Consider the following 13448-nt stretch of genomic DNA (forward strand, 5'->3'; position numbering starts at 1 on the left):
CACCATTTTCAAATGTTGATTTATTGCTACAGAGCTTGGGTGTTAAAAAGCTCATGTTTGTTATTTAGTTCTCATGACTATTGTGTGCAACTATTGAAAAAGGTTGAGTGGCTACAACTAAGAACTGAAATATGATACTCACATTCAAGGTCACATCTAAAGCTACAGATTAGTGGAAGTTTCTAACTAAAAAACATTTAAATTAAATAAACAAAATTTTATTCTTTAATCAGATTTAATCAGATCAGCCATGATCTTATTGAATGGCGGGGCAGGCTCGAAGGGCTAGATGGCCTACTCCTGCTCCTATTTCTTATGTAGATTATCAGATGTTTGACAAATCACTGCTTACCAAAGTATTGCTCCGTAAAGCAAAGAGAATGCAAAGTAAAAAATTATCGAACCCCATGTAACAAAATGGTTTATCCAGGTCCAGTAGTGTGTCTCGATTCCGAGCTTGTGTGTTTTTGGAGAATAAAAAAGAAAGAGAGAACGTTACTGGAAAAACAGTAAGGCACCAGGGTAACTGGCACAAAAACACTACTACAGCAAAATGTTAAAATAAATTCCAACTAAATTAAAAAAGCGTTATTTAATTGGAATTTCCATTTCACATTGGTAACTTTCAAGGAGGTCAAGTCATTGTCGCTATTCTGAACTAATTCATGGAAAACAAAATGGATTTTTCATTAGCTGTAAAATTAGTTACATGATTTGCACTTTGTGTGTAAAAGGTGATTATTTCAGGAACTTCAAGAAATTTGGATTATTTGCTGATGCTCTTGATAGCATTCTACCAAGGATGAACTAAATTCCTTTGATCCTTAAATCCTAAGAGGACTAAGGGTGTTCCTACAATATATGGACTGCAGTGAGCAGATTGTGTTTTTAAAGATATATGTTCTTATAAATTAACTGAAGTACATTATACAATCTTAAATTTGAACATATTCAGTACAATAAAGATGTTTCTTTCAATACAGTACACAAGCTGCCTCATTACACTTGTCATTGCAGCTTTATATTTACCATGTACAGTTACATTTCACATCAAGGATTCTCTGGTGCATACAGCCGGAGGGGCTTTAAAACTGCCATTGAGTAGATGGTTTTGAAGAGTTGAGAAATGTCTTAGATACAATTAATTTAGTGGAGCAAAAGGAGCTTGAGACAGACCAAATGAGAGCACCTGCCAATAATGGCTGATGATCTAGAAAGGCACTCAGAGATTTCAATACCAGGGCCATGTAGCGACAGGACAATCATATAAGAGGCAAGCACATTTTTGGAATATATCCACGTGATTAGATCTGAATGGAAATGAGGCCTCCCAATTTTTTTCACCCATTGAGATAAGTATGAAAACTTTTTATTTATATATAGGACTCTTAAATCGGCCTCGCAGGTGGAGGATGTGGTCAAGAAGGCGTATGGTGTACTGGCCTTCATTAATCGAGGGATTGAGTTTAGGAATCGGGAGGTAATGCTGCAACTTTATAAGACCCTTGTCAGGCCTCACTTGGAGTACTGTGCGCAGTTCTGGTCGCCTCACTATAGGAAGGACGTAGAAGCTATTGAAAGGGTACAGAGGAGATTTACAAGGATGTTGCCTGGACTGGGAGGCATGCCTTATGAAGTTAGGTTGAGGGAGCTGGGACTGTTTTCCCTGGAGAGACGAAGGTTGAGAGGCGACCTGATAGAAGTTTATAAAATGTTGAGAGGAATAGATAGGGTGGATTCTCAGAGGCTATTTCCCCGGGTTAAAATGGTCGCTACGAGAGGACACAGATTTAAGGTGTGGGGAGGCAAGTACAGAAGTGATGTTAGGGGTAAGTTTTTCACTCAGAGGGTGGTGAGTGAATGGAATCGGCTGCCGTCAGTGGTGGTGGAGGCAAGCTCGCTGGGGTCTTTTAAAAGACTTCTGGATGAGTATATGGGATTTAATGGGATTGGGGGTTATAGATAGGTCTATGGATTGGTAGGTGTTGATGTGATCGGCACAACTCGTGGGCCGAAGGGCCTGTTTGTGCTGTAGTGTTCAATGTTCTATATCTACAAGGAAATTTGATGAACAGGAACAAATCAGAGTGGCATGGTGGATAGCACTGCTGCCTCAGCTCCAAGGACTGGATTTGATTCCTGCTTTGGGTGACTGTGTGGAGTTTGCATGTTCTCTCCATGTCCATGTGGGCCCCCCCTCAGTACTCCAATTCCTTCCCACAGTCCAAAGTTAGAAACAGAAACTAGAAGCTGGAGTAGGGCATTCGGCCCTTTGAGCCTACTCTGCCATTCATTTTGGTCATGGCTGTTCATTGAATTTAATATCCTGATCCCCGCCACCCCTTTCCCTCCGTAAGATGTGCAGGTTAGATGGATTGGTCATTGCTAGATTGCCCCTTAGTGTCCAAAGATGTGTAAATTAGGTGGATTAGCCATAGTAAATGCACAGGATTATGGGGTTGGGTGAAAGGGAGGTCCTGGGTGGTATGCTCTTTCAGAAGGTTGTTGCAGACTCAATGGGCCAGATGGTCTCATTCTGTACTTTAGGAATTCTATGGTTCTAAACTAAATGGCCCCAAAACCATACATTTATGAACTGATGAAATGCATAAAACTTTGCTGAAAGAAAGAGACATTGTTGAAGCTTTTTGCCATACACTCGTCAGAACAGATGCAAGAATACCAATTTTCAAACGGAACAACAGTTTATGCTGTATGAAGAAAGATGGGCTGCTTGGTTAGCAAGTCAGTTCCGATTGGTAGAGGCATTGCCATGGCAAATGTACCAGGGAGCTTTTGTCCCTCTTTATTCAAAGAAGGTCCAAATCTGGACATATTCCTTTTGCTTGTAGAGGACAGGTCTCTGCATATGAAGCATAAGTGAGCTATACTGCAAACTTAATTGATAATCCTAAATTGGTTCTTAAAGTAATTCACTACTAATGAGATAATTTCAACGTCAATGCAATGCGAGGCGATACATCTCAATGACTTAGTGGATCATATCGAACAGCACATTTTTTCAATTGCTAGCAGCTGGCAAAGTACTGACCATATACAAAAGTGCTTCCAAAACTCAAAACATAAAAGTCTAATATTAAATGTAATTTTGTGATTGGACAGCATTTGGTGAACAATCCCGAGTATGTTAAGAATTTTTGAATAAACAAGAGCACAGAGGACAATAGTTCCCTGATCCATTCTCTATGGCAAGATCTCAACCAGAGGCAACTTGCCAACCAGTTAGCTCCCCTATTCTCATGCAGGATAAATTGTTGCTCCTTTGAAATCTGGCAATGCATTTTTCCTGATGAGTACAAGAAGAAAAGCTTTGATAGCATATCTCTTTTCTCAGCAATACTTACGTCCTGTACTATCAGGTGAATATTAGAGTCAAAGTTTTACACAGCAGCAAGAGGCATCTTCAGCAGTTTATTTTCTGATAACGGTCCTAGATTTCTGATGTCTGTTCTACCGAGAAACTAACTGGTTCATAATGGCAGTTAAGTCTACTGTCAGGATCAAGGCCTCAGCTCAGAATAATTCAAGATATCAAGTTCCAGTTCTTTGGGAGAAAACATTTAAAGAGAGAAAGAAGCTGTCTTTATTTTTGGTGCATGCATCCTTGTTCAAAACCTAAGCATTTATTGCTTTTCGAAGGTATATTTATGAAGCTCGTTATCAGATTCAAAATACTAGAGGTGCAAAAAAACACTAAGACATGTGAAATTGACCAGCAAATTCCAATTTGCAAAAAGCAATCATAACCATGACTCAAAGCTACGCTTACTCAACTCTGTGGTCTTAAAAAGGACACAATGTCACATCAGTGTATTATTAGTAGAACAACGTGTAATATTCCATTCCTTACAAAGCAGCATATCATTTAACAATGTATGAACAACACAGAGATATGCACATAGCTCTCTCCCACACACAAACACACAGCATAGTGTGGAATTGCTGGACTCCATTTTATGCTGCTTTGATACCATCTTTAGCAGTAGCGGAGAAAAGCCTAAACAAAATTTGTACAAGGAAATCCTCACTGACAGATTATTGAATGTGGTGTAATTACTGCATCAAGTTTTCTGGAAATCGTTTTCTATTATCTATAGTTTCAGTGCAATGAATAATTTCTGTACTAAACCAGATTCAAATAATATGTAAACCATTCTTCCTTAGTAACAGATCAAATTAATTTCTGCATGGTTATTCACTTCTCTTCTTATTTATCATTGCCTTCCACCTAGCATGGGTGGCATGGTGACAGAATGGTTAGCACTGCTGCCTCTGCGCCAGGAACCTGGGTTCAATTCTCAGCTTGGGTCACTGTTTGTGCAGAGTATGCATGATCTCCCTGTGTCTGCTTGTGTTTCCTCCCACAGTCCGAAAGCCATGCTGGTTAGGTGCATTGGCCATGCTAAAATTCTCCCTCAAGGTACCCAAACAGGCGCTGGAGTGGCAACTTGGGAATTTTCACAGTAACTTCATTGCTGTGTTAATGTAAGCCTACTTCTAAGACGAATAAATAAACTTAAACCCACCACTACCACAGGGGGCAGTCACAATTCCAAAGGCCTAGCAATCCACTAGACTCCAGTCAAAAGGTTCTGAGCTTCAAACGTTTACCTCTGCTGAACTGACTGACCTTAACTTATTCACTGGAACCATGCCGCGGCCACAAATCAACACAGTGGGAATGAGGGTAACCATATTACCCAACATACATCATCTCTCATTTACAATATTGGTAATAATCCCATGTTCAAAAGATGGCATATGGGCAGAAGGGTCCCATGATAATCTTGGGCTGTGTACCTACTTGGAAACACAAAGCAATGACCAACTAATACAGACACCACCGTAGCTCAGTACAAAACCCCCACCCCAACCCCACAGTCTGCAAAACTGCACAAATGCCACATGTTGATGTTGATTCCCTTTTTGAGAGAAATTAAATCCTGAGCTAATGTGTTTTGTTGTTGATATGTCTGCCTACTCCCTTTACAACTTGGATTTTGCACAGTGAAGCCAAGTACACAATCTCCACTCGCCAGGTAGAATTTGAAACATTAACTGGAAGTGCAGAGCATGGACCAGGAAGACAGGTCTCTTTGTGATTAAAGACATTCTTGGTACAAATGGTTCCATGGATCTGCTCCTGGTCTCATTACTGGTGAAGATTTTCTTCCCTTCCTAAGACTCGCTTCTTCCAGCTTTGGATGCATTGGAGGCAGTGGCAGCTGAGGAGCTGCTCTTAGTTTCCATCTTGGGTTTCGAGCCACTTCTTTCTTATTCAGCTTCTTGATTTCGGCATTATGGAGGATGTCAGACAGGTCATTAAACATCTGGTCAAAGCAATGGCTACAACAAGATCGTCCAGATTAATTGCTCCAGTGTGACAATCACAAGTTCCTTCCGTCTGCCCTCACTGCTTCTCTAAATAATGGCATCTGTCTCTGGAGGAGCATCAAGAGAATGAAGGATATGTAATTGGAAAGCCAGAGCAGCAAAAAGAGACAGAATCAGTAAATGGAGAAGTGTCTCACACATTCTTGTTTGCTGCCTCCCCCCCCCCCCCCCACCCCCACCCCCCCCCCACCCCCATCACAACTCTGCATTATGCTCCCACTTTCACTAAAGCTTGTGCTTTCAATTGCTCAGCCTTGATTGGACAACAGAGGATACAGAAGTTGGGATATATTTCAATATAGCGGAATTCCAAAGGGCTGTGATAAGATAGATGGTTTGCGAGGAGACTTAAGTGCCTTATAAAACCAGCATGTGCTAACTGGACCAAATGGCCTGTTCCTGTGCTGCATATTATATGTAACACTTTTATCTGAATTATTTTCACTCAGTGGCATAAATTTTATATTTCACATAAAGCAGCCTTCAAAGTCAGTAATAGTCCTTAATTTTATTTTGGCATTTGTTTATACAATATACATGGCATTAAACTGAATTGGTGCAGTAGAATGCATATTACCACAAAGAATTCAATAAAATGCCCTAATTTCGTATGTCCTCATACACTTACCTTTAATGTAACAGTAATAAACATAACTGTGAAGACCAGAAAGCCAAATGTCCAGTTTCCAGACATCTAAAGGCAAAAAGAAACAAGTTAAAACACAAATCCAAATCTTCCACAATCCTCACACAAAATGCATATTAATGACAAAGAAAATGAAGCAATTGATGAAATATTACCTTAGCTAGAAAGCAAGAAATCTCTCCTCTGCAATTTCAATTATAATATTAAACAGATGGGATAGCAATTTAATCACTCATTTAGTTAAGCAAATGAAATTTAATAGATAATAATTACAGATTCTCGTCAAATTAAAGTCCAATAGCACAATGAGATTGAAGGCTAGCATATAACATAGGCTCAACTCCAAGGCTTGCGCGGAGATCAGCTAAATCAGCAGCATCAAGTTTATGACTGTTCTCACTGCACGCTGGACAGGAAAAATACAACTCTTCTGTGTTTAAGTATATACATATGATTCTGCTCGCCCTAGTGCTAATAAAATGTCTTATATTACAGAAATGGGGAAGTTAGGTCTTCTTAAAAACTTGAACCTTAAATAAAGTCCATTGAATGTTTCTTATACTTCAAACATAGAACTTAAATTTGTTCACAATTAAGTGCAAGATAACCTCTTCAAAACTGTTGTATGCTACTTTCAATAAGTGATTGAGGATGCGAAGTAATCTGTTTTGAATACACATTGACCAGTGTGATACACTGTGGTGATGCATTTGTCAATCCCATCACTGAGTGTTGAGAAAGCAGATGCAAGTTCTTATAATTCCGTTAGAACACATGCATAAAGAACTTAATGTTCCTAGCTTCAGAAATAGTCTGAAATCTGTCTGTCATCAAGCAACTAGCCTAGCCTCCTTCACCAAAACCTTCAAATCTGTGGTTTCTATTACCTGAAGGACAAGGGCAGCAGATGAATGGGAACACCACTCCTGCTAGTTCCTCTTCAAGTCACACATCATCCTGACTTGGAACTGTATCACCCTGCCTTCACTGTTGCTGGGCCAAAATCATAGAACTCCTTTCCGAACGACTCTATGGTGTGTCTATACTACATGGACTGTTGTGGTTCAAGAAGGTAGTTCACTACCACCTTCGCACGGACAATAAATGCTGGCTAATAAAAGTTGGACAGCAGCAGTTCAAATTGGTTCACCATCACCTTCTCAAGGTTAATTAGGGATGGGCAATAGATGCTGGCCTTTTCAGCTACGCTCGCGTCCCATTAAAGATTTTAAAAAAGCTAAGGAACTATCAATGCTTAACTCTGTCCAGCATTGCCAAGGATCATTAACTGCAAATTCAGCAGATTACTCAGCACCTCGAATTTGGACTTATAGCAGAACTCTTAATTGTCGGAATGTCAAAATGATGGAAGTCCCTACAGAGATTAAATCTTTGGTTTGAAAGCTTGTGTTTATTTCAAGACTGACTAACTGAAAACGGAAACTAAAAAGGGAAACAGAGAAAGGAAACTAGGAACCAAATACTCAAACTATGATTAGAAATCAAGACTTTTCGGGAGATTGAACTGGTTGAAAGTATATAAAAGGACATGAATCAATCCAAACACAGTTGATCAGTCCAGTAGTACAATACAGGCAAGCTGAAGATGACAGGGACTAAATCCAGAAGCTAAGAATAAGCAAATACAGACGCTGAGCTGCTTGTTACATGAAGATAACACTGGTGGATCTACATCTTGATGTGGAGATGCCGGCGTTAGTCTGGGGTAAACACAGGAAGAAATCTCACCCAGACATAGTCGAGGATATTCTGCAAGTGTTGGCTATTTTTGGTGAAGACCATACCCACTCAAATTGGTTGTGCGCTGCTGTCAGCTAGAGGTCAGGCTAGTGCCTGGACGAAGGGGAGCTGAAATTCAACGCAAAGTTGACAAGCGTTTTGATGGACTTTTGTGACCAAGATTGATGACCCATATGCTGGATGACTGCTGAGCCCATTGTTAAGATCTACCTTCATTGCATCGTTTATTGTATGATTTATACTTTATATCTAACTGCAGTTTGCCTGTGAATTTTTGTTTAACTAATATCGATTCTGGGTTTGAGCGTATGGATGGTAAGTTTTTGCTTTGTTTGATTGTTGTACAGTAAAAATGCTTCAGTTTTAAATTGTAGCATCGTTCTTTTAGTAAGTAATTCATAGTACTCAAATTTTCACTCTTTAATTTAAATTTTATTACTGTGCAGTTTTCATATACTTGGACATAAATTTTGCCGGTGCCAAATCAGGATATTTTGCAAGTATCAAATGGAATTCCTAAGATTATGTACAAACTTAAATTTAATTAAAAATACATTAAAATATTGCACCCTACTTCACAAAAATGAACGAATAACTAAAGCTTTCTACTTTAAAATTATAAAACTGTTTACAATCTTGCTTTCAGCATCTTGCCTGTTAATCTCCCTCAAATAATGTCCTCCCAAATACCTCTGATGAGCCCTAAGAACAGCCCAACTTCCTGATTGCCATGCTAATAGTTAATTTTAGTGATCATCCTGAAACAAGAATATCAGTTTTCACAATATTCTAGAATTATCTTTTTTTCCCTCAGATCTGTACAAATAACCAATACTGGTAACAACTCAAACCAATCTACTGGAAAACATTACTATTTGTAAGTCATCATAGCATTTTTGCTATGTTGAACTCCATTCCTATGCCAGTAACAGATCAAAATATACATGTTTGCACGCAAGTACACATTTGTTTTATACTGCTGCTGCTTACTACGAATGTCAAAGAGCACCAAATAGTCTAATTCATGAGCACAACAGGATAATCACAGCACATTCTACATTGCTGTAAGGGACACGCGTGATTTTATCATGAAGTGTAATATCTTTTTATCAATATGCTTTTACAAGTTGAGCATTACATATTTTAGTACAAAATCTGCGAGTGTTCTTTAATCCACTGAAAAAGACTGTACTTTTTGTCACGTATACAAACAGATTTATAAAACTTTGTTGGCATTCATTCATTCACTCACACATTTGAAAATAGTTCTAGGAAAATAAATCAAAGATCTAGTTTAGAAATATGAAGTAACTGTAGCGCTGAATGACAAAAATGTGAATCTTTACAAGTTTTAGTAAAACAAACGGACTGCGAGGTGTGCTTCAAACTGTAATTAATATTTTAGCTTTATCCATATCGAGAAAGATTAATAACGAATAGCCTTTATCTCCTTCTGCCTTATCCCATTGTATATGTAAAGATCCAAAACAGTCAACTCTTACCAGTTGCCTGTTGGATTTCAAAATCTGAAGATATGCATGCGGTGGAAGAGAGGAAAAGAAAAACAGTAGAGAACCAAAAGTTCAAGCAGAAGTAGTGCACAACATTTAACATTGAATAATATTTGCAAAGTATTTAGAAAAATCTATCAATTGGAAACACATTTATTGTAAATTTATCAAAGTAACAGTTACAATATTCCATGGCACACCTTCTAGAAAGAGAAATAAATGACTAGTTAGGGCCTAATCACACCCGGAAGCTTTTTTCCGAAGTGCTTAGTAACTGATGATTTACCCAAATACAGTCATCATTGTAAAGTGGTTTATTGGCTCAGATTTTCCAATGTCACCATCCGCTGCTGTTATTTGCATACAACGTGGCACTTCAGTTGGACTAGTTAGCTTTATTTCCATTTCAAAACCAAACCATTATCTGAAGTAAAACCAGGAAATGCTGGATCAACTCAACAGGTCTGGCAGCATTGGTGGAGAGAGAAACAAAGTTAACATTTTGATTCCGTACGACTCTTCAGCATACGGACTCGAAATATTAACTCTTGTTTCTCTCCTCACAGGTGCTTTAGGACCTGCTGAGTTTATCCAGTATTGCCCATTTTTATTTCGGGTTTCCAGCATTCACAATATTTTGTTTTTATTTCAACCATCACCTTCTTTGCTTCCCGTATTATAATCAACTTTGAATACTTTTAGTGCTAAGATAATACACTTCAAACATTATTCCATTTTCTGGCATATGGCACACTACATCTGAAAGCTATAAAGGTAACATGATTTTAAGCAATGAAGACAATTTTATTAATATGAAAATTCGAAAAGCTGCTCAGTTCACTAATTCTCATCACGCTTCAAACTCAATTAAACTTTAAAATGGAGAGATATGCTAAGATGAAAAATACCTTTAAGAGTTTTAGTTTTAAAAAGTAGGTCCTACCTGCCCATTCCCCATCATGGATGCATCTCCTCCCCTCAGAAGGTAAGAACCAAAGAAAAATATAAAGGCATGACAAAATCCTAGCAGTGTCCAATACAGAAATCTTTTGAGGGACAACATCTCATTTCTGCTAATTTCTCTGTAAAAATACAAAATATTAATGAGCTTAAACAAAATAAGAAGAATGATTTTGGTTATCTTTTAAATTCATTCATGGAATGTGTGCATCGCTGGCTAGACTAGCATTTATTGCCCATCCCCAATTGTCCTTGAACCGAGTGGCTTGCTAAACCAAGAGTCAACATATTGTCACATAAAGTACTGACCAGATAAGCATGGTAGATTTCCTTCCTTAAAGGGTATTAATGAACCAGATGGGTTTTCATGACAATTGACAATGATTTCATGGTCATCATTAGACTTCTTTTTCAAATGTCACCATCTGTTGTGTTGGGATTTGAGCCAGAGTCCCGAGAACATTACCCTGGGTCTCTGAATTACTAGTCCAGTAACAGTACCTTATTTTGGGAAAAACCTTTTACTCTATTTTGGGTCAAGTAACAATACCACTACACCACCACCTCACCCACTAAATAATTGGCTAAATACACATTTTGTAAAGTTTTGAAACTTATTTTATGCTCATCTGTAAACTTATTCACAATTTGAGTTTTGTACCAACACTGCTGTTTCAGTAGACCACCACCATTCTGGCTTTCAGGTTAAAATCACCCTCTTCTTTACCCTTCTTAATATTTAAAATAGGTGTAGACAGACCATCTGAATATTTCATTGCCACAACTTAAAAAAAATCAATGGCTTTCATTTAGCAATGTGGAAAAGATACAAAGAATGTAGTAATCAAATTCAACCTACTTGTATAATGCTGGCTTGTTCTTCAGTATCTGAGACTGCACATCTTGCTCCAACAAACTGTACATGAGGATGGGTAAAGAAGTGAAGCAAATGTTGTACAATGTCAGGTAAGCACCATCATACAATGTCTGTAAGAAAAATACATTGTGGTAATTGAAGCTTAAATAGCTCTCTAGTTATTAACGTACGAAAATCCATCATCCACACAGGCTTTGTAAAATTCATTTATGGGATGCGGGCATCACTGACTAGGCCAGTATTTATTGCCCATCCCTAGTTGCCCTTGAGAAGTTGGTAGTGAATTGTCTTCTTGAACCTCTGCAATCCAAAGGTATAGGTACACTCAGTTCAGTTAGGGAGGGAGTTCCAGGATTCTGATATGTCAACAGTGAAGGAATGGCTATACATTTCTAAGTCAGAATGGTGAGGGATTTGGGGAGGAACCTCTAGGTTAGTGGTTCCAAACCTTTGATATGTCACGGCGTACCTCTACACTATAAAGAAATCTCCAAACTGCCCTCTAGAAAAAGATTTTTTTTGGGGTGATTGTCAGCCTACATTCGCTGTCAGGGAGAACAGCAATGCAGGTAGCAAATCCAGAGAATAGGAAAACATGCATTTCCGTGTTTTACTACGCATGTGTGGATGTCAAAATCTGATGCTCACCATAACGAGCATTACTATTGACCAGAAACTGAACTGGACTAGCCACATAAACACTGTGGCTACGAAAGCAAGTCAGAGGCTATGGGGAACTCCTGCAGTGATGTCCTGGAACTAACATGATTGACCTCCAACAATCACCACCATCTTCCTTTGTGTCAGGTATGAATCCAACCAGTGGTAGATTTTCCCCCTGATTCCCATTGACCCCAGGGTTGCTAGAGCTCCTTGATGCCACAGTCAAATGTTGCCTTGATATCAAAGGCAGTCACTCGTGCCTCACCTTTGGAAATCATCTTTTTTGTCTATGTTTGAACCAAGATTAATGAGGTCAGGAGCTGAGTGAACCCGGTGGAACCCAAACTGAGCATCAATGAACAGGTTATTGCTGAGAAAGTGCTGTTTGATAATACTTTTGACAACCCCTTCCATCACTTTACTGATGATTGAGTATAGACTGATAGGGCAGTAATTGGCTGGGTTGGATTTGTTCTGTTTCTTGTGTACAGGACATGCCTTGTCAATTTTCCATATGGCTGGGTAGATGTCAGTGTTGTGGCTATACTGATGCAGGTTGGCAAGGGAAGCAGCAAGTTCTGGAGCATAAGTCGTCAGTGCTATTGCCAGAGCTGCTAGATCTGTCTGCGGTCTCGATGGAGTGTACGCTCAATACGAAAGCAAGATTTTGTCTCCACAAGGATAGAATGGTAGTCACTCCTACTGATACTGTCATGGATAGATGCAGGCAGGTTGGTGAGCATGAGGTCAAGTATGTTTATTCCCTCTAATTGGTTCCCTTACCACCAGTCGCAGGCCCAGTCTAACAACTGTGTCCTTTAAGACATGGCCAGCTAGGTTTGTGGTAGTACTATCAAGCTACTCTTGGCAACGGTTATTGGGATCCCCCACTCCAAGCATCCTTCCTATGCTGAGTGCTTCCTCCGTTGGTGTTCAACATAGAGGAGCACGGATCCAAGGGAGACAGTATGTAGAATCAACAGGTGGTTTCTTTGCCCATGTTTGACCTGGTGCCATGAGACTTCATGGAGGTCCATAGTCGATGCTGATGACTCCCAGGGCAATGCCCTCCCAACTATTTACCACTGTGCTGCCACCTCTGCTGTGTCTGCCCTGCTGGTGAGACAAGGCATGATGATGATGGTGTCTACGACATTATCTTTCAAGTATGATTCCGTAAGTATGACTATGTCAGGCTGTTGCTTGATTAGTCGGTAAGACAGTTCTCCCAATTTTGGCACAAGTTGCCAGATGTTGGTAAGAAGGACTTTGCAGGGTCAACAGGGCTGGGTTTGTCACTGTTGCTTCCAATGCCGGGTGGTCCATGTGTTTCATTCCTTTCTGTTGTCTTTGTAGTTGGATACATCTGAGTGGCTTGCTAGGCCATTTCAGACAGTATTTACAATTCAACCAGTGTTGTGGGACTGGAATCACATATACACCAGATCATGTACGGCAGCAGGATTCCTTCCCTATAGGATATTGGATGGTGGCCATCATTGCACACTTAATTCCAGATTTTTAGTGAATTGAAATTCAATCATTTGCCATGGTGGGATTTGAACCAGGGTCCCCAGACTACCACCATTAGCCTCTGGATTACTAGCCCTGCGGC

At 39.4% G+C, this 13448-nt stretch overlaps 1 protein-coding gene across 3 annotated transcripts in view; it reads right to left on the reverse strand.

Annotated features, from left to right (window-relative positions):
- atp11b (ATPase phospholipid transporting 11B) overlaps window positions 1-13448 on the reverse strand; it is a 165331-nt gene that overhangs the window by 53362 nt on the left and 98521 nt on the right. For 2 of the 3 annotated variants that reach the window (XM_080185739.1, XM_080185741.1), the window contains exons 24-28: window positions 11153-11280; window positions 10277-10415; window positions 9325-9348; window positions 6044-6109; window positions 353-456 (exon numbers count right to left, since the gene is read on the reverse strand). In XM_080185739.1, coding sequence (XP_080041865.1) covers window positions 353-456; window positions 6044-6109; window positions 9325-9348; window positions 10277-10415; window positions 11153-11280 — 461 coding nt within the window. The remainder of the gene's footprint in view (window positions 1-352; window positions 457-6043; window positions 6110-9324; window positions 9349-10276; window positions 10416-11152; window positions 11281-13448) is intronic. The other variant, XM_080185740.1, reaches the window with a different exon arrangement.

The sequence above is a fragment of the Carcharhinus amblyrhynchos genome, chromosome 3, assembly GCF_965287045.1.
Source record: "Carcharhinus amblyrhynchos chromosome 3, sCarAmb.v2.hapA, whole genome shotgun sequence".
Classification (NCBI taxonomy): domain Eukaryota; kingdom Metazoa; phylum Chordata; class Chondrichthyes; order Carcharhiniformes; family Carcharhinidae; genus Carcharhinus; species Carcharhinus amblyrhynchos.